Below are 18219 nucleotides of genomic sequence, written 5' to 3' on the forward strand. Positions count from 1 at the left end.
CTTTACACAGGAATGGTTTCCTTGTATTTCACTGTTCACTAATTAGTGAAAGTTTTATTGGAGTTATTCTGATGACATCATAAATCATAAGCCGACAAGGATATTATTTGTAGATATTATAGCTGCATTATATTTCTCAATCATCTTTCTTCTAGGAAGTTTTACGGTTGGGTTTTGTAAGGTCTGGGAATATGGCTTGTGATTGGGAAATGAAAATGATTGCATTTGTTACATGTATGCAGAAAGTAGTGTTGCCTTTTGAATGGTTTTCCTAGTGTATCCACAGAGTTGAACTTAGTGATTATTGTTTCGGAAAATAAATTACCCAGGAACTTGATTATTCTGTTTGATGTAATAAATATGTTGATGTAAATGTGTAGTTCTTAACAAAGAACCAATCCAGTAGTTTATTTGATGTATTAAAATCCTATGTAGATTAAAACTGTACTAATTTATAAAACTAATAATGCTACTTTATTTTTTAGGTGGTCTTAGGACTATTTCCTCCCCCATGGTAAGTTCTGGAGCTCCAACTTGTGACTTCAATTAGGGCTTTTATATGCTTTAGTTCCAATCCAAACATGATTTTAGTATAACTTTTAGAACTCTGTATCTCTTGGAGCCACTGGGTAACATATTTCCCCCCCCTTCCCCAGCATCTGAGCTCAGTGACAAGATAAATTTTTTTCTTATGAAAGGAAAACAGATGTATTTATTAACATATATGTTGTGTCATAGTCTTGATCTGTACATTCAGTTTTATTTGAATTGCTTGATGACTTTAATAATATTTAAGCAAAATTGATCTTAATTATGTGAAAATGGCATTTCAAAGCAACAGATTAGTTTTATTTAAGTTCTAACCACATTGGAGCTCCAAAGCATATTATGGGGGAAAGGGGAGGAGTGGGAAGAAAATCTTTAAGTAGCTTTATTTTTGTTAAACATTAAAGTATAAAGAGTTCTGGTGCTCAGTACTTACACTGGCAGTATTGTGCCCTGTTTTTGCTGCCACCAGAGGACCTATAATAAAGGCATGCTTGTATAGTATGCTATTGGTATACCTATGATTTAGAAATGCATTAGATTTCTCTGAATGCTTTAAGTATGTCTGAAATGGATACATAGTGGAAAAAACAGTTAATTGAAACGGAGAGTGTCAAACTACTGTGTGAATGGGTCTGCACAGCATGTAACTGAAAGAAACCAAACTCTAGTACTGTATGATTGAATGTGCAAGGTAATTGTCATGTTTATCCTTACAATGATTAATGCTGGTAGTTGTGTATTGTACATACAGTGTTTTCAGTACAGTTTTACATGGTAATGCTTATGATTAACTGGAAAAAAAAAAGCTTGAAATGTTTAAACTGTTCCAGATCCAAACTGTGTAAGAAGTCTAGCTAAACTAATTCTGAACATCTAAAAAGATTTAGAAGAATAGTTTTTTATCTCTGTTACTTATATCTATTATATTTACTGATAATAGGCACTTTAGAAGAGAGGCTTCAGATTTATGAAGAAGTTAGTAAAAGACATCCCAGAGCAGTTTCACCTAGAAGATTACCTTTAAACTTTGTTTCAGGTAACAAGTTGCATATCTGTTCCATAATAGTTTTTTATTTGGGTTTTTTTTCCTTAAGTTTTCATCACGCTGTTGAATGTGCGTTTAATACCTATTTGGGCATTTAAGCCTATTTGTACATATACACAGATCAGATGTACGCATTTCTCTTGGAATAGACAAAATTATTTGGTATGTTTTAGGAGTTGATAGAAAAAGTTTATGCCCTCCAACATGGTGATGCGAACTATGTAATGTTTGTATTGATAAAACTACAGTACAGGATGGTATATAGATTGTAGGATTTCTTGTACATCATTTTTCTGCATCATGCAAGTTAAGAATCGTAAGTTAAAAGGTAGGGGGTATAGTACACTTGAATTAAAGGTATGGGGTGTGTCTATACACGCACCCTTCCTATATCTTTAATATACATATATTTATAAACTAACTTAAAATTTATAAACACTGAAACCAGGTGCAAATGATGCACGTAACAACCGTAGTTGCATAGGACTGAGTTTCCGGACAGTTTTTGTACTGGACAGAAAACACTAAGGTTTTTTGTTTTTTTTAGGACTGTGCATATCTTTTGGGTGTACAACACTGTTGTAGAACCTCTAGAACTTAAATCTACAACATAAACCAACTTTGTGCTGATAATTTAATAAGAATAGGAACAAAAAGCAGGTCTGTGGTGTTATGTAGCACAAATTATTTGATTTTTAATTTTATAGCTAAGTTGTTTCAGTGACTCTGTCCTTTCAAAAGTTGTTTTGAAATATAGTGCACAAATATGCTCAGTTCTAGAGGGAATACGTATATACTTTTTAAAACAAAGCTATGATCTTCCAAAGTAGAAGGAAGGAGGCTAAATGAAATGGTAAAGCCCATAAAAATATACACTTGGTATGTAGCTGTCTAAGAGCTGTAACTCCAGCAGAAAACTTCTGGAAAGAAATATAAAGTACATAAATTTCATGACACTTGATATTGAACTTATGTTGGGAATTTGCAGCTGAAATTATCTGCTTATGCTTTTAATTTCATGAGGTTAGTTTTCAGTTTAGCTCATTTACTGAGCACTGTGTTTGTTGTACCTTTAAATGCTACAGAGCATAGCTAGTCCACTTTCCTGTTGCTGCTCAGGAGTCTGAATGTGCACATACCTTACTTGTGTAAAATCACGAGAGTTTAACTGCTTCATAGGAGATTTAGCCCTGAAGTTAACGCTTGTTAATTTACTCTGCCTTGCTGAATCCCAGATGTTTCAGTTTCTTTGAAGATACTAGGGCAAATTTTAAGGCAGTTCAGCTAGATTTGAAAAGCTAGGTGTCAAGTAATTGTTTTTCTCCTGTAATAAAATTGTTATGCTAATACATAGCAAACAAGGAAATAACCTGCAAAATGCTTTTCTGTATTTCTATTAGTGTGTTTTGCTGTTGACTTCATTTCACTGTATGTTTTGCAGTAGGTTACCTTATCATATCTGACAGTGTATTTTGACAGCTAATGTTCATTTGAATAGAAATATGTTTGGTACTAAGGACTAATTGTTCTTGCTGTAGCAATAGTCTAAATGAAAGCAAAGTTTGTGATTAGAACAGTCGAGAAAAATCTCTCAGTAGGCTATGCTCTGCAGTGTTTAATAGCAAATAAGAATTTTCCTGAACTAAAACTTGTGTTTCTGTTAATCCGTGAAGCTTGTATCAGTCATGGATGTGTAAGGCTGTTTTTGATCCCCTAGAAATTTGTCTATTTACTAAATGATTTCTGGTGTTTATAAGTACAGCAGATAAGAACTCCTGTTGGCAAAAGTTAAGAGTGAGAATGTGAAGGTGTAGAAACAAGCTTGTTCGCAAATTTCAGGAGAACAGAATTTTTGGTTAAATGAGGTTGCTATTCCAGTGTGGTCACTGACCAGTTGCTTGCAACCAACACTGGCTGATTTAGAATTGGCTTAAAATACTCTGAAGTGCAGTTTGTATTAAAAGGGCAGTCCTTCCCAGACCTTGCCATGCGTTGCATCTTAATAACCTTGTATTTGACACAAATCAGCTCTTTGATCCAGCTGGAAACCACCTGTATGGAGGAAGGCTGTTACAATTAATTTTCAGACTGATCAAGGGTGGGGAGTTGGAGTCTGGCCATCCAGTTTGATTTGTTTACGCTGCTGCGGATTCACTGGTCCTGTGGTCAGGTCTTTTCTGTGCCTCAGAGACTAAATTTTGAGCTTGGCTTCATGTCATAGGTGGGTGCCTAGCTGTGTGTTTTGCATTTTTTCACAATTTGTTTTAAAGCTCTTTTGCTTTCTATAAATAAATATGTACTTAATTGAAATGTGAATCTTGCTTTCCCAAATTATGAATTGCAGTTCTTCCATCAAGAATATAAATTAGAATAATTCAACAGAAGAAATTGAGAAACTGAGATGGATTTTTTTTGTCATATAGGGGAGTTTCTTGTAGTGCAAGAAAACAAGTTTTAATTAATCCACCTGTAATAAAGCATGTACTTATAGTCCATTTATGGATCCCCATCCACAGATAGTAGGAGTTTCTATATACAGCAGGTTTTAGTACAGCGAGGTGAGAACATGAGTGAGTTCTATTAGTCTCAGCGACAGTGCTGGTAACTAAGTGTAGGACAGCCAAGAATTGGTGAAAGTATGTAAGAATGTTATATACAAAGCAGTAGTATCTTCGTTTTACATATATATATATATATATAAAAATATAAAACAACCTGTTAATAAAATTTGTAATGTGTTCTTAATGATTTGAAGTTTATTACAACAGTTTTATCTGTGTATGTTAGCATTCTGTGAAGTGTACTACTGCCTTGTTTAAAGACTGAGAGAAGTCCACAACAGAGTAGGCAGTGAAGTGTAGCAACTTCATCCCTATGCAAAGCAAACATAACCAATTAAAAAAAAAAACAAAACCACAAAACCCCCAAACCACTCCTCCCCCCCACCCCCGCCAAACCCCCAAACCCAAACAAACCAAAACACCACCAAAATTGAAACAACTGAAAACAACCACTTTTCATCATAGGAATAAACACATGAAGGCCAGTTATTCTCCTGACTGGATATCTTCTCTTAAAGTCCTGCTTTATTTCTCTTTTTTTTTTTTTTTTTTTTTGAAACAGCATTTCTCAGAAAGGTAGCATACTGCAAGTACTGTAACTTTTACCTGAAAACACAATTAAGTCACATTTTTAGCTTTCTGCCAGTATATTTTGATAAAGTTGATTCTGCTATGGTGCTTATCCTTCTGAAACCCAGTCTTCTATTTTGTTTCTGATTCCAGAAACAATCATGTTATCATTGGAAGTCATGTCCTGCTCATAAAAAAAAATAAATAAATTAAAAAAAAATAGGACTAGAAGAGAGGTAGAGGGTTCGTTTCATCCATCCTTCTTCCTCAAAGAAGGATAATTTATATCTGCACTATTCCTAACACACATTTGTCTAACTTAATCATAAAAACTTCCAATGATGGAGCTTTTACAAGATCTGCAAGGTAATCTATTCCACTGCTTAGTTATTCTTACCATTATAATTTTTTCCAATGTTTGTTTAAATAGCCCTTGCTATATCCTCTGTAGCCAGCACTTAATACTTTCTCTTTTTAATAGATTTTACAGGTTTGAGGACTGTTACCATGTCTTCGTCAGCAGTTTCCTAAACACTAGCAGCTTAAGCATTTTACTCTGAAATTTTTTTTTTTTTTTTTTGTCCGGAGCATATTTGCATCTTATTCTTAAATAACAGGAAAAATGAAAATCCTTAATTGCAGTTTCTCAGTTACTCTATTATCCAGAGTTGCACAGCAGTTAGTGCTTATATTTATATAACACTTGAAATCACTGACATATAACCAAATACACTTTTGTTTCTAGGTGAAAAATTTAGAGAACTAATGGATAAGTTCCTGAGGGTTAACTTCAGTAAAGGCTGCCCACCCTTGTTTACCACTTTGAAATCTTTATATTACAATCCAGAAAAGGTAAAATGAAGTCTTCTATATTGAATTTCTAAAAGACTATCGCACTGTTTTTATATAGATTTTCCTGTAACTTACAAGTAACTGTTGCTGAACATTTTTCTCCTTAGTGTGCTTTTTTGTCATATGTGAATGATCACTTGATGATGCTTAATATGTATGAAACTTCACTTCTGTAGACAGTTGATGTCAAAATGCTTGAAGTTGGATTGGTGCAGAATGCACTGAAGTTCTTGAAAAATCAGAGATAACCAATAACTTTATTTTTGTGTACTTTGAGTGCAAGTGTGTCAGGATTCTTTCAACTTATGGTTTATGATGTCACCAGAAGTCATGATTTTAAAATATCACGCAGATCGCTATTGTTCTACATACATTTCTGAATTGCATGAATACATGAATACATTACTATTTACCACAAAGGCTTGTTTCCTGTTTCAGTCTTTAGCTAAAACTTCAGTGTTTTAATTTTTACACTTTGAAACTCTCACAGTTTTGACAAAATTGTGTCACATTGAAACTGTTGTTTCAAATGTAGTTTTTTATTCCAAGCTTGTCAGTAAGGTATAGTCAAAATAAATTTCCAAACTGAAGCATGTTACTAAAGTATGTAGAAAATAAAATAAAGGTCAGTCTATTCAGACGTTGCTATCTTTGTTACGAGCAGTAAAACTCTGGGTACTCTAATCTGTTTGTGACTATGTAAAAAGAGGGTTTTGTAGCTGGTAAAACCCTAAATACATGATGCAGCTTTTCAACCAGCAGTGGATATTCCTTTAATTGGACTAAAATTATTTTTGTAAGAATCTCTTTGCTAGTTCTCTTAACGTGAAATTTTCAATACGCTTCTGTTTGGAGAATGTAATCTGTACTGTGTCTGCATGGTTGATGTAATTTTAGTAAATTCTGGTATCGTGTAGTACAAGCTTTTCTACAGTGCCTATTGCTAATGTGTACTTTTCAATGTAAACTTTCGAAACTGGGTTGAAATTTTTAAAATGATGATACAATATCTAGACAGAAGCACAGTCAGTGCTGTGAAAGTTTTACTTCTGCTATTTGAAGTATGAAAATCTAGAAGTTAAAAGCACATATAAACTCATTTGGTGTGTGAAAGGATTTTTAGCACTCAATTGTTTTTGACATGATGGGTAAAAAAAAAAAAAAAAATACTACAGTGTTTTGGGGCAGACTTATCCAGAAAGGTGGCTTGCTGCTCGTTATCTTCATTGTATCATATCAGTGCTGCTTGGAACTGCCAGCTTAATCCTAAAAAGTAATTAAAATCAAGAGCCTCACAATTTCCACATATGCTTGGATTTGTTTGTGCTGCTAACTTCTGCAAAAGCTTTTTCCTCTTCTTTCTTGTCTCTCTTACCAAGACAGGGTCTCTTTCACATTTCAGTTGTTGGGTTTTCATGTAACTATAGTGTAACAGAAGGATCTTTGAAGCTAAGAGAAACTTTTAATTTTAGTCTCTGATAGTTACTTTTAGAATTGCTGAAATTTAGGGGTTAGGGAGCAGAAAATGGTGGCAAACTTAGCGTGTGCTATACCTTTCAGGAAAATGTTGTATTAGGCATCTAACTTGTCTAAGTTGGTGCTTAATACTAGCTTCTCACATAAATTATTGGTATATTTTGGCTGAAAATAGAATTGTAGTCAGGATCATGTTATACCTACTGGAAAATACCTAGCAAATTACTGAATTGTCTATAAATTGGGAATGAACAGTTCCACATTTATTTATTTGGAAACAGGTGTGATTTGGTGTAGTCAACTTCAGTTGCATTTTAAAGTGGCATAGATATGAGGATTTTATGAAAGAGTTTGTGTTTAAGCCTAGAAAGTTCCTTCTTTCTAGAACTCCAGGTGGGTCCAGAATCTTGCATAAACCATGGTTTTGGGAAAAAGGTGAAATAAGCAATATTTATATTAATAGAAGTTTGCTATTTATATGTACTTAACTCAGATAAAGATTGAGCTGCAATATTTTATATGTAGGAAAGCTAAAAGGTAAATTACTTCAATACCTGCACGAATACAGAGGAATAGTGGTGAGGAAAATATAGCTTTACTTTCTCAGCAAAGATTAGGATTACATTTCTCAGTAAGTATCTCTTAACACTTTTGTGTTAAGAACATCTTTTACACCTGAGTGGGGAGACCAAAAGGTAATGTAAAGAGAAGCTGATTAGAGGAAAAATATTGATGTCTCCCCTCTGTTTGGAGAGGGCAAGGAAAAAAAAGATGGTTGTATAGAAGGCAAACATTTGTCAGATGTGTTCAGGAAAATGTTATCTAATTACTGTAAGTTGGTACTTGATACTAAATGTTTTAAAAAAAATGCTGGTATATTTTGATTTAAAAACAGACTCTAGTCTACTAACATTAGTTAACGGTTTGGGGTGAAATCTAGCTTCAGGTACACAAAACTGCAAAGCTTTAGGACTTGCCCAGATCTAAGTGAAGACTATTCAGGAAGGTTTAGAAACTCTTTAGTACTTAAACTGCTTAAAAAGACTCCAAATACCATGTTCCAGATCAGGCATGTGAATTTAGGTCAGTGGACATAAAGAACTGTTCAGCTCACCACCATACATGGTTTCCTACACAGGATCAGTTGAACAGCTATCAAGGCTCCTTTTGACTGTGCTAGGCAGAGAGATGTGATAGATCTGTTTTGATTGTAGAGGGAACACAGGCACCTATATTATAGTTATCTAAGTATAGATGTCTGAACCTGAAGGTGCCTACTGTGTGTCCCATCTGTTTCACTGGGGTGTGTTGGGAAGTCTTTATACTTGTTCCACAGTGTCTGTTATAGGAGTACTTCATATCTAGGAAACTAACGTTGAGCAAGCTTTACCAGTTGCTTCTAGAAAGAATTAATGAATGTCCCACCAAAACCCAAAACTGAAATAACCGAATTGCTAACTGGGTGGAGGGGATGCCACTTTTTCAGCTACCTAATTGAAATTTGTTTACGTACTTGTGCAAATATTAAGTGGAGAAAGGTGTGAAGAACAACTGGTTCTTCATCACTTTGCTAAAGAATACGCTTTGCTTTGGTTAAGGAAGAGACATGTTTTTAATCTTCCTTCTCACTTAAAGTAGAACTATTGTTTAAGATCATTTGGATGAAATCACAGATGGGTAGTGTAAGCGGGAAAGACATCATAGTATGATAATGTAAATCTATTTGTTTCATGTAAAAAGATAAGATTACTGCTGGAAGAGACTTTTCTTCGAGTAACCAAAGGCATGAGGATCTGAAATCTGTTCAGTAAAGAAGGATTATGTATAGCTTTGTTGCTTTTTGGCATTCTTAAAGGCTTCTTTTGAGGTAAAAGCTTCCCTAATAAATAAGTCTCTAATGAGTTAAAATACACTCTATATTATGTTATGTTATGCAATCTGTCTTCCCTAAAATTCTGGAGCAGAAAAAATCATGTATGCGTTGGCCTTATGTTCAATTTGTGACACGCAGAGGTTTATATTTGCACAACTGGGTTGAAAAGGAAACTGTTCAAGATTTGCTAACTGCTTGAAACTTGGACACTTGAGAAGGTAACAGAGCTGGTATTGTGTAGCCTGAGATAAGCAGGTTAGGTGGGTGTTTCATCAGTCTCAGCAATATTTGTTACTTTCTAGGAGTGATTTATTAACCCACTGATACTTGAGATAATTATGTTTCAGAGATACTTAAGGCAGACTAACTCTGGAAGCTGATGAGGAGCAGGAGAAAGCGTTAAGCTTGCTTTGCTGTAAATTACTGTACATGCTTCTGCAACAAGATCCAGTTGAGATTCTATGGTCCTTCACTGCTTGCAAAGCAGTGATCTGACTAATATTTTTCTCCCTAGTTTTAGAAGGGAGTTATCCAGTAAGTTGTTTAATCCTTCAAAGGTCTTTGAATGATGTTGTGATTCTTAAGGTTTTGTGCTGTTACGCTAGTCTGATAAGTAGCATGGGAACTGGTTTTTGACTGTTTCTTCCTCTTTGTCAAGCCACCTAGACTGGAGGAGATACAAGTCATACAGACTGAAGGATGAGAAGCTGGAAGAGATGGGGTTAACAATTGTCTTTTGCCTAGAAACTGTACTGCCATTTAAACTTGATCAAATCTATTGTGCTGTGGATAGAGCTTTTGATTGTTAAAATACTGTATAATTAAAAAAATAATGCCAGCTGTTCAGTATCCTGAGTGTGCTTCTATACCATGCTGTAGCATAAAATTACTCTTAATTTTGAAATAAGAAAAAAAAAAAGAGGGGGGCATTGAATTGCAGGAGGAAAGGTTGACCAAAGGCCCACCGAAAAGATGTGTTTTATCGTTTTCTATAATACTGGCAACTGATTTTTCTACAAATTATGTGGATGAGTAAGGATATGTTATATAAAGAGTTCAAGTTCTTTCTCAAGTGATAATGGTTACTATACTCCCTATTTACAGATACCAGAGGCGTGCACTAATCATTCCTAACTTGCTACGTTGCTACCTAGCCAGATTCAGTGTCTTTCCAACTGAGGAGAACAATTAGAGGGTGATAGAGACTGTCAGACCAAGTCTTACTGTATTTTCCAGAGTGTCTCATGCAAAACAAGTTTGTAATACTATATAGACTTATGTTCAGTGTACATCATTGCTGATACTCAGTCATGGGTGACTTCCTACCTACAACGTCTTAGAGAAATCATTTGGTGAAACACTGTCTTGATGGCTTTGTTCTTACTTGAAAAAAATATTTAGTAAGTAAGAATAATGTTAATCACTGTAGGTTTGTTTCAGATGACTCTTGAAGTAGCCACTGTATGTTGTGAAGAAATTGGCCATGTCTTCTTTCTATTCATTATATGGCAGCCTCTAGGGAATGCTGTAAGTATAGCCTAGGGCTTTTTAAATGTGAAAACTCTTGGTCATGGTGAACTAGTGTAGAGTGAGTGTGATTACATAAAAGACAAAGCTCACAAATGTAAAAAGTACTGCACCGGGTTGTACTTACCTGTTGGGGTTGGAGAAAGGGAAGGAAATGGCTGGTCTGAACAAGAGCGGAGACCTTCCTATACAGGTTACTAGTGTTAAGGAACAGACCTGCATTCTGAGATCCAATACTTGTTTTGCTCAACTGATCTTGTAGTGTCTTGTAAGGACAGTGTGATTGACTCGGTGTGTTAATTAGCTAACTTCTGGGTTGCTAAAACAGCTAGCAGACTCTTAAGTATCACTTAGAGGAACTCATCTCATATGGAGCAAGTGCAGGGAAATAGCTTTTACATGTAGCAAAACAGTCACGAGCAAAATGCGAAAAATTGATATCGCTTCAGAAAATTTAATTCACCCACTTTCCTGCATAAGTTGTTACTGTAGCTGTGCATGTTGGATTGAGTTGATAATAATTTCATTAGTGTGTATTACAAAGTATGAGTTTACCAAACTATGGGTAAAAGAATAATATTCTTGACATTTTTATAGTGTTTTTTAGGTAGTTGCTATCTGTCATTCAGAAACATTTTGCTGTTTTCTGTGAAAAATAGAAAATTCAGTCTTGAGAAGAACATGCTTTAATTAATCTATGTTAAATTTTAATTAGTCATCTACATTAATGTATGGTTGTTAAATTGAAGGAAGAAACTAAGATGGGGAAAATACAAGTATAGACTTGAAGTGTTTCTATAATTTGTTGAAGTTGTTTCATGTATTAAAACAAATACCAGCAACTTCTGGTTCTCTTCTTCAAGAATATCTGGTTTTAAAATAGCTTTTAGAATATGGAACTATTACAAAGATTCCATGGTAAACACATGTGCCTCAGCTATGAGTTCAGTCACCTTCTCAAATACCAGCCTGTGCCTGTTTGTACAAGTCCTCTTGAAACACACTTAGTTCTGATTATTGTTCAAGATGCTGAGCGGGATGGGATCCCCATGAATGTCCTACTGCTCTGTGAAACTCGTTAAAGTCATTCTGTGTGTGTGTGTGTTAGTTTCTTGGGACTTTTTTCCCCCCATCTTAACTTGTTTATTTGGATAATTTCTACCACAAAATGCAAGAATTCTGGGGGAAGAGTTACCTGGAAATGGAAGGCACTCTGCTAAACACCATCATGGTGGTGTTTACACTAAATCTGCAGTTTAAACTGTTCCCTTCATGCATTGAATCTATGCCTTTATTTGGCAGATAGAGCAGATGCCTAGTCTTCTGAGGAGGAAGACATGTCCCAGGCTGGTACTTAGTAGGTGGTTAGTTTTTTTTCTTTCTCAACCTGCATCTTCCCACATCTGCTACAACCAAGACAAACATTGGATATGGTGATACTTTTATTCTGATCTTACAGGTATCATTCACTCCTCTGATAGGACACTTCTTAAATTGAAAGGAGACTCAAAGTAAGGCACTTTACATATATTCTGTAATTGACTGTGTGCAACAGAATAGCAGTGGATACTGACACCTAGTTGGTGCCCTTAGTGCTGTCTTGATGATACTTGTATCTGTTCTCTTACATGCCCAAGAGTGGATTCCTGTTACGTATTGAGGAAAAGCAGAAGATATCAATTGTCAGTGACTTCATTGACAACTTTCACTATTTTGCTAAAAGAAAAAAAAAAAACCAACAACAAAACCCCAAGCCTCTTCATGAGGCAGAATCCAGAGATATTCAAAGCACCTTTCATGATGATGCTTTTTGTCATCTTTCCTAATGAGATTCTCACTTAAAGCTGAACATTTGTGGTGAATCTTCTTAAAGCCTTCTGAGAGTTGCTGATAAGTAGCAAGTTTGGTATACCAAAGCAATAGAGAATGTACACATCTTCTGTGATTTCTGAGGGCATATTGGTGTCACTTTCATTGCTTTCTTAAATACATACATTTCAGTAGAGGAGGATCAGGTTCTAGAACTTTTAAAGAGATTGGATGTGTACATGCCCATTGGACCTGATGAGATGCATCCACAACTGCTGAGGGAGCTGGACAATGTCACTGCACTGCCACTCAATCTTTGAAGGGTCATCATGATGGATGGAGTTTTCTGAGGGCTGGAGGAAAGCAAATGTCACTGCTGTTTTCAGGAAGTACAAAAAGGAGGATCTGAGGGGCTATGGGCCAGTCAGCTTCATCTCAGTCCTTGTGAAGCTGATGGAGCAAATAATCCTGGAAGCCATTACCAAACACACAAAGTGCAAAGTGTGGCTGGGAGTAGGTAGGATGGATTTATGAAGGGGAAGTCATGCCTGACTAACTTGATAGCCTTCCATGATAAAATGACTACTTCAGTGGACAAGGGGAGAGCAGTTGATACTGTTTACCTTGACTTTAGCAAGGCTTTTGACACTGTCCCCCATAACACAGACAAACTGTTGAAGTACAGCTTAGTAGACAGGAAGGTGGACTGAAAACTGTCTGAACTGCCAGGCTCAGTGTTGTGATCAGCAGCATGAAGTCCAACTAGTGTCCCCAGGCAGTTAATACTGGGGCCAGTAGTATGCAATGTCTTTGTTAATGACTTGGTTGATGGGGCAGAGTGTACCCCTCGACAACCTTGCAGATGATACAAAACTGGGAGAAGTGGCTGATGCATGAGAGGATTGTGCTGTCATTCATAGAGACCTTGATCGGCTGGAGAAATGGGCTGAAAGGAAGTTTAACAAAGGGAAATAAAAGGTCCTGCACCTTAGGAGTAACCCATGCTCTAGTACATGCTGAGGACTGACCAGCTGGAAAGCAGCTTTGCAGAAAAGGACTTGGGGCTTCTGGTAGACAGTGAATGGAATATGAGCCAGCAATGTACCCTGTGGCATAGAAGGTCGACAGCATCTTAGGCTGCATTAGTAAAAGCACCACCATGAGGTTGAGGGAGGTGATCCTTCTCTTCTTCTCAGCCCTGGTGAGACACATCTGGAGTGCTGGGTCTAGTTCTGGGGTTCCCTGTACAAGAGCCACATAGACATACTGGAAAGAGTCCAGAGAAAGGCCATGAAGTTGATGAAGGGACTGGAGTGTCTGGCATATGAGGAGAGGCTGAGAGCTAGGATTTTTTAGCCTGGAGAAGAGAAGGCTCAGGTGGGATTTTACATCTATAAATACCTGAAGACAAGAGTGAAAAAAGACAGTCAGATGCTTCTCATTGGTGCCCAGTGAACAGATGAGGTATTATGTGCACAATTTAAAATACAAGAGAGTATATTTGAGCAAAAAAGACACTTTTGTCATGGGGGCTGTCAAACATGGGAACAGGTTGTTTAGAAAGGTAGTGGAGTCATCATCCTTGGAGATAGTCAAAATGTGCCTGGGCATGACCAGGAGTAACCTGTTTTAGCTGACCCTGTTCCATAAAGGGGAGTTGGACTAGGCAGCCTGTAGAGGTCTCTTCCAACCTTAATGATTCTGCGATAGTATCTTACTGGGTTTCACCTTCAAGTCTAGGATCAGCTTGTAGCTGTTGACTTGCTAGTCTGCAACTGGTACTTCAGTACTGGGACAAGTGTGTTTTATGCAAGTCTGGCAACACCAAGATCCTATAGCAAACAGTGCAGAAAGGCACAATAAAGACGGATGTGTCTATATATGTGAGTGCCTACATACAGAAGTATTGAGATCCATAATCTGGATACTGTGATTTGGAATCTTTAGTTGTCATTTTTATATCCCTTTGCCAGCATAGCCCTCCTAATCAATTCCTAGAATTTCTTCCTTCTTCCTTCTGAGACCATTCACAAAGTGAAAAACAGGCACTTATCACAGAATCTGCCTTTTAGAAATGGATTAACTTCAAAACACAGGTGAATAACTGCAGACTTGCTTTAGTATGAGGTTAAATGTGAGTGCATGCACGGTTTACTACATGTCAAGTGAAGCATGTATAATTGCTGGTTTAAGGTAGGCACTTGCCAAAAGTGCAGGTTGTTTACTCAAGAGTGAAGTGCGGTTAGGTTGAGGATGCTATCTATAGATATGAAGGGATCTAATCATTGTTTCAGTACAGTCCTCCATCCATCATTCTTGATTTTGGAGCTGTCAGTGGCACATATGGCATCCCTCTTTATTTCTGCAATGTTCCACAGCGCAAATTCTAATAGACAATGTAATAGTTGTGCATTTGGTATTTTGTCAGAGATCATCTGCTTGTAGTCTCAAGTAAAGAGAAAGAGCTGTATAAAGAATAGTTTCAACTTCTTAGAAATCAGCAGTTACTTGGCCAAGCTGTTGATGTAGACATTTGCTGAAGTTGAGTTTGCCCTCATCTAGTTGGTGAAGGAAAAGTAGAGGAAGACATACTGATAAAATTCTAGTAAAGTCACGATTGCATCCAGATTATTTCTTGTGTCAGATAGCTTGTGTTCACTTTGAGTAGTTGCATGCTGATGGAGACAGTTTGTCCAGCAAACCTACTGATGTTTGTAACGTTATACAGCAGGGACTATTGGTGTGACGCACTGGTGTGTGCTGTGTGCCTACTCTTGCCTTCCTGTGTTAATGCATAATTGTTGGGAGGTGCTCAGTGGAGCTGTTGTCTTTAATGCTTGACAAATGCCATATGCTAGGCTTTAGATGAGGTGCTGTATTTTGGAGATTGGTACTTCAATTTTTGTTGACTGTTACTTATACTCGCTATTCCAAGTGCCTGTTGCCTTCCTGTACTCTAAAGCAACAACTGCAATGGCATATATTTAAAGAGAAAATGGCCTTTTACCCTAAAATAGTCTGCTCTGTGAGAGGTGAAAACACAAGTCCCATGATCTGTCATCTTCATTTTGGAGTTTTAATTCATATAAATTCTGTGCCAGAAAAGTTCATGATCTTTGTATCGCAACACAATTCTGTGTGTTGAAGGTGAGAGTAACAGGCACAGAATTTGTAGGACTCCAGCAGACGATGCTGCTCAGGGAACTGATTCATGAGTGTGTGTGTCATGGAATTCAAAATGGATTATTTAAGGGCCCTGACTCATGGCCAGAGTGGTTCACATTCCCAATTGTCCATTCCACCCTTGTCCTTCAGTTGCCGCTTTTGCTGAAGGAACAGCACAGGTGTTTAAGTACCAGTTTCTGAATCTGTACAGCTTTAAATTTGTGCTCATTTTTGTTTTTCTTAATATGTTGTGCTATATAGCTAAAAGTGCAGTTGCTCAACAAACCATTTCTGCAGCAGCAGTCTCTAAAAGATGGTTGGATTGAACATGTGAAAATAGAAAGCACTGGCTGTCCTCATTTGAAAAATCTACCCGCAGGAGTTAGAAAAAATTCACATGCTATGAGTGAGCTTCTTGTGTGTAGTGGGGCCAATGTTGATAGTGTGTTTTGAAGAACTAGTTATTCCTGGAAAAAAAGTAGTTTCTTCTACTTAAGAACACTATTTAGAACATGTATGTCTCATACTGCCTTTGGAGATTTACTCACTTGATTTTCTTGATCTTGCCATAAAATACTAAACTTCTGCATCATCAATTCATAAGCATACTGTGGAGGTAACTTGCATTTTTAAGTGAATTTGTCATCTTCGTCACTTTTAACCATGGACTAAATAAGAATTGTAGGTGACTAACTAAAATGAATTAATTCTAAGGAAGTGGGATATATAGCAGGATAGCCGGGGAGGCTATAATAAAAAGGCAGATTTGTCCTACATAAGGAAACTTGTGCGTTTGTGTTTCAGGGGTTTTTTTACTAACAAGATATCCTGCTTTCCTCTAGAACTTTGAGATGTTATCTAAACAAAATATGGCTTTAAAAAAGTGAATATAGAGGAATTTTTTACTTACAGTTGATACTTCTCATACTATTTTAGAAGTATCACTTTCATGATTTGTGGAGCCTTTTATAGTAACCACTTAAAGTACTGCTATGTGAATGAAAGATTTTGAAATGTGACTCTGTATGTTTTATTTACATGTTAAGAAACATGGAGCATTTATGGGGAAAATGTCTCAACACAATACAGTCTGTGTGTATATGAAATACTTTGATATGGGTTTCTTAATCCTTTTTTCTGGTATAAGAGACTTACTGTCTAGCTACCAGGCTCTTCCTCTTTTATGTTACAACTGGTTTTATAGTTTTTGTTCTTTGCTTAGTGCTTTAGTTTCTGGAGTTTGTTATTAAAACATGGGTATCAGCAAAACAGCCATTTTCCTCAGTTTTCTATAATGCTAAACCTTTAATTTAAGAAGCCTGCTGTATAGCATAGAGGCTTATTAAATTTTTTTTATCAGGCTTCTTCCAGTTTCTGAATAGCAAGTATACTTGGTTATTTAAACTACTCTTATCATGTTGATATCTTTGTACTTGAATAAAATAAACACAGTTGGCACAATATATGCTCTGGGAAGAAGCTGTAGCCTTCTTGGCATATTCAAGAAGCAAAAACTTGTGTTTAGGAGTGCCACTGCATTGTTATGAGTTCTGTTGTTCATGCAAAGTTACTGTTCAGGGTGAATGTAGCTGTGGCTCTTGGCAGAATGTTTCTGCTGGAAGCTAATAACCTGAAGTATAATCAATTGCATGGGATATAGTATTTTTCACATTCTGTAAACTGCTGTCCAGATGTATTAGAAATAACTAATAGTCGTACTTGTTATTGTTCCTCAAGAGAGGGATCTTGAAATGCTACCCTCACCTCCCCCCCCCCTCCCCCCCTGCAAAGTTCTCTTTGTGCTTGAGCAATATTCAGAAATACTCTTTGGTTCCCCATACATGCTAGTCTCTATATCCATGAGATAAAATCCAAAGAGTGAAGATCTTCAATTAGTCAACATCAAGGTTTGCGTCGATTGTGTTGCAGGTGCGTTGGTTGATTCCATTGAAGCTCGACATTAGTGCACATGTGCCCTTTTTCTGAGTAACTAAAAACATGGAGACTGTGAGGAAATACTGGATGAGAGAAAATGTCTGGCTGGAAGAAGCATCAGAAACAACAGTCTCAAAAAAAGGTGTAAGACTGTCTACACAGGAAGGTAGGCTGTCTCCAGTGAAGATCTTTCTTTAATCCTTTCAGGAAAGAAGGCATTTTCCCTCCTTGATGTGGAAAGCTAAAGTAATTTAAAGCAAGTTGCAACTGTTTTTGTAGTTAGATGCCCTCTGTGAACTATTGGTGGATTACGTAAGGAAGTGAAAAACACTAGTTCCACTAGGAATCTGTCTATGTTTTAAGAAGAAATAACTCTGTAAGATCAACCAAGGATGGCCTTTTGTTCATACTGACTGTCAGTTCAAGTTTTAGAAAGTAGTGTCTCTGAGTTAAAATTCCAGGAGGGGAAATCTGGTAAGTGGACTTGCTTGAGATCTGGTTAACAACTGGTACATTCATAGCAAAAGATGGCATTTCTGCTATATAACTGTGTCTTAAGGAGGAGTAAGGAAACTTTAAAATAAGTGGAGGAAGGAGAAGGATGAGAAACTTCATTGTAGGTCCTGCCCAGATAGGATGCTTCCACTCTGCAATGAGAATGGGTAGTGTAAAACATGTTGGTGGCTGACAATTTGGGTCCCTGAGGTAACATGTAAGCCAGGAGCTGACAGGTGTAGCGGCTGACTTATGAACTACTTTATCAAGAGAGCTTTTTTAGTGAGTGGTCTACATTGGGAATAGCTGCTCCAAATACCCAGCTGAAGACCCACAAGAAATGCTCTCAACATCTCTGCTCA

At 36.7% G+C, this 18219-nt stretch overlaps 1 protein-coding gene across 11 annotated transcripts in view; it reads left to right on the forward strand.

The window, feature by feature from the left end:
- The window catches only part of NAA16 (N-alpha-acetyltransferase 16, NatA auxiliary subunit), a 74858-nt gene that overhangs the window by 29352 nt on the left and 27287 nt on the right, over nt 1-18219 (forward strand). For 9 of the 11 annotated variants that reach the window (XR_005933928.1, XR_005933929.1, XR_005933930.1 and 6 more), the window contains 2 exons: nt 1490-1585; nt 5471-5577. Coding sequence is in view for 5 of the 11 variants with exons in the window: in XM_041128649.1 (XP_040984583.1) it covers nt 1490-1585; nt 5471-5577 (203 nt within the window). In the remaining 6 variants the exon portion in view is untranslated. Of the gene's footprint in view, nt 1-1489; nt 1586-5470; nt 5578-17356; nt 17529-18219 lie in introns of all 11 variants that reach the window. The other 2 variants (XR_003926529.2, XM_041128651.1) reach the window with 2 other exon arrangements.

This window comes from Aquila chrysaetos, chromosome 14, assembly GCF_900496995.4.
Source record: "Aquila chrysaetos chrysaetos chromosome 14, bAquChr1.4, whole genome shotgun sequence".
In the NCBI taxonomy this organism is placed as follows: domain Eukaryota; kingdom Metazoa; phylum Chordata; class Aves; order Accipitriformes; family Accipitridae; genus Aquila; species Aquila chrysaetos.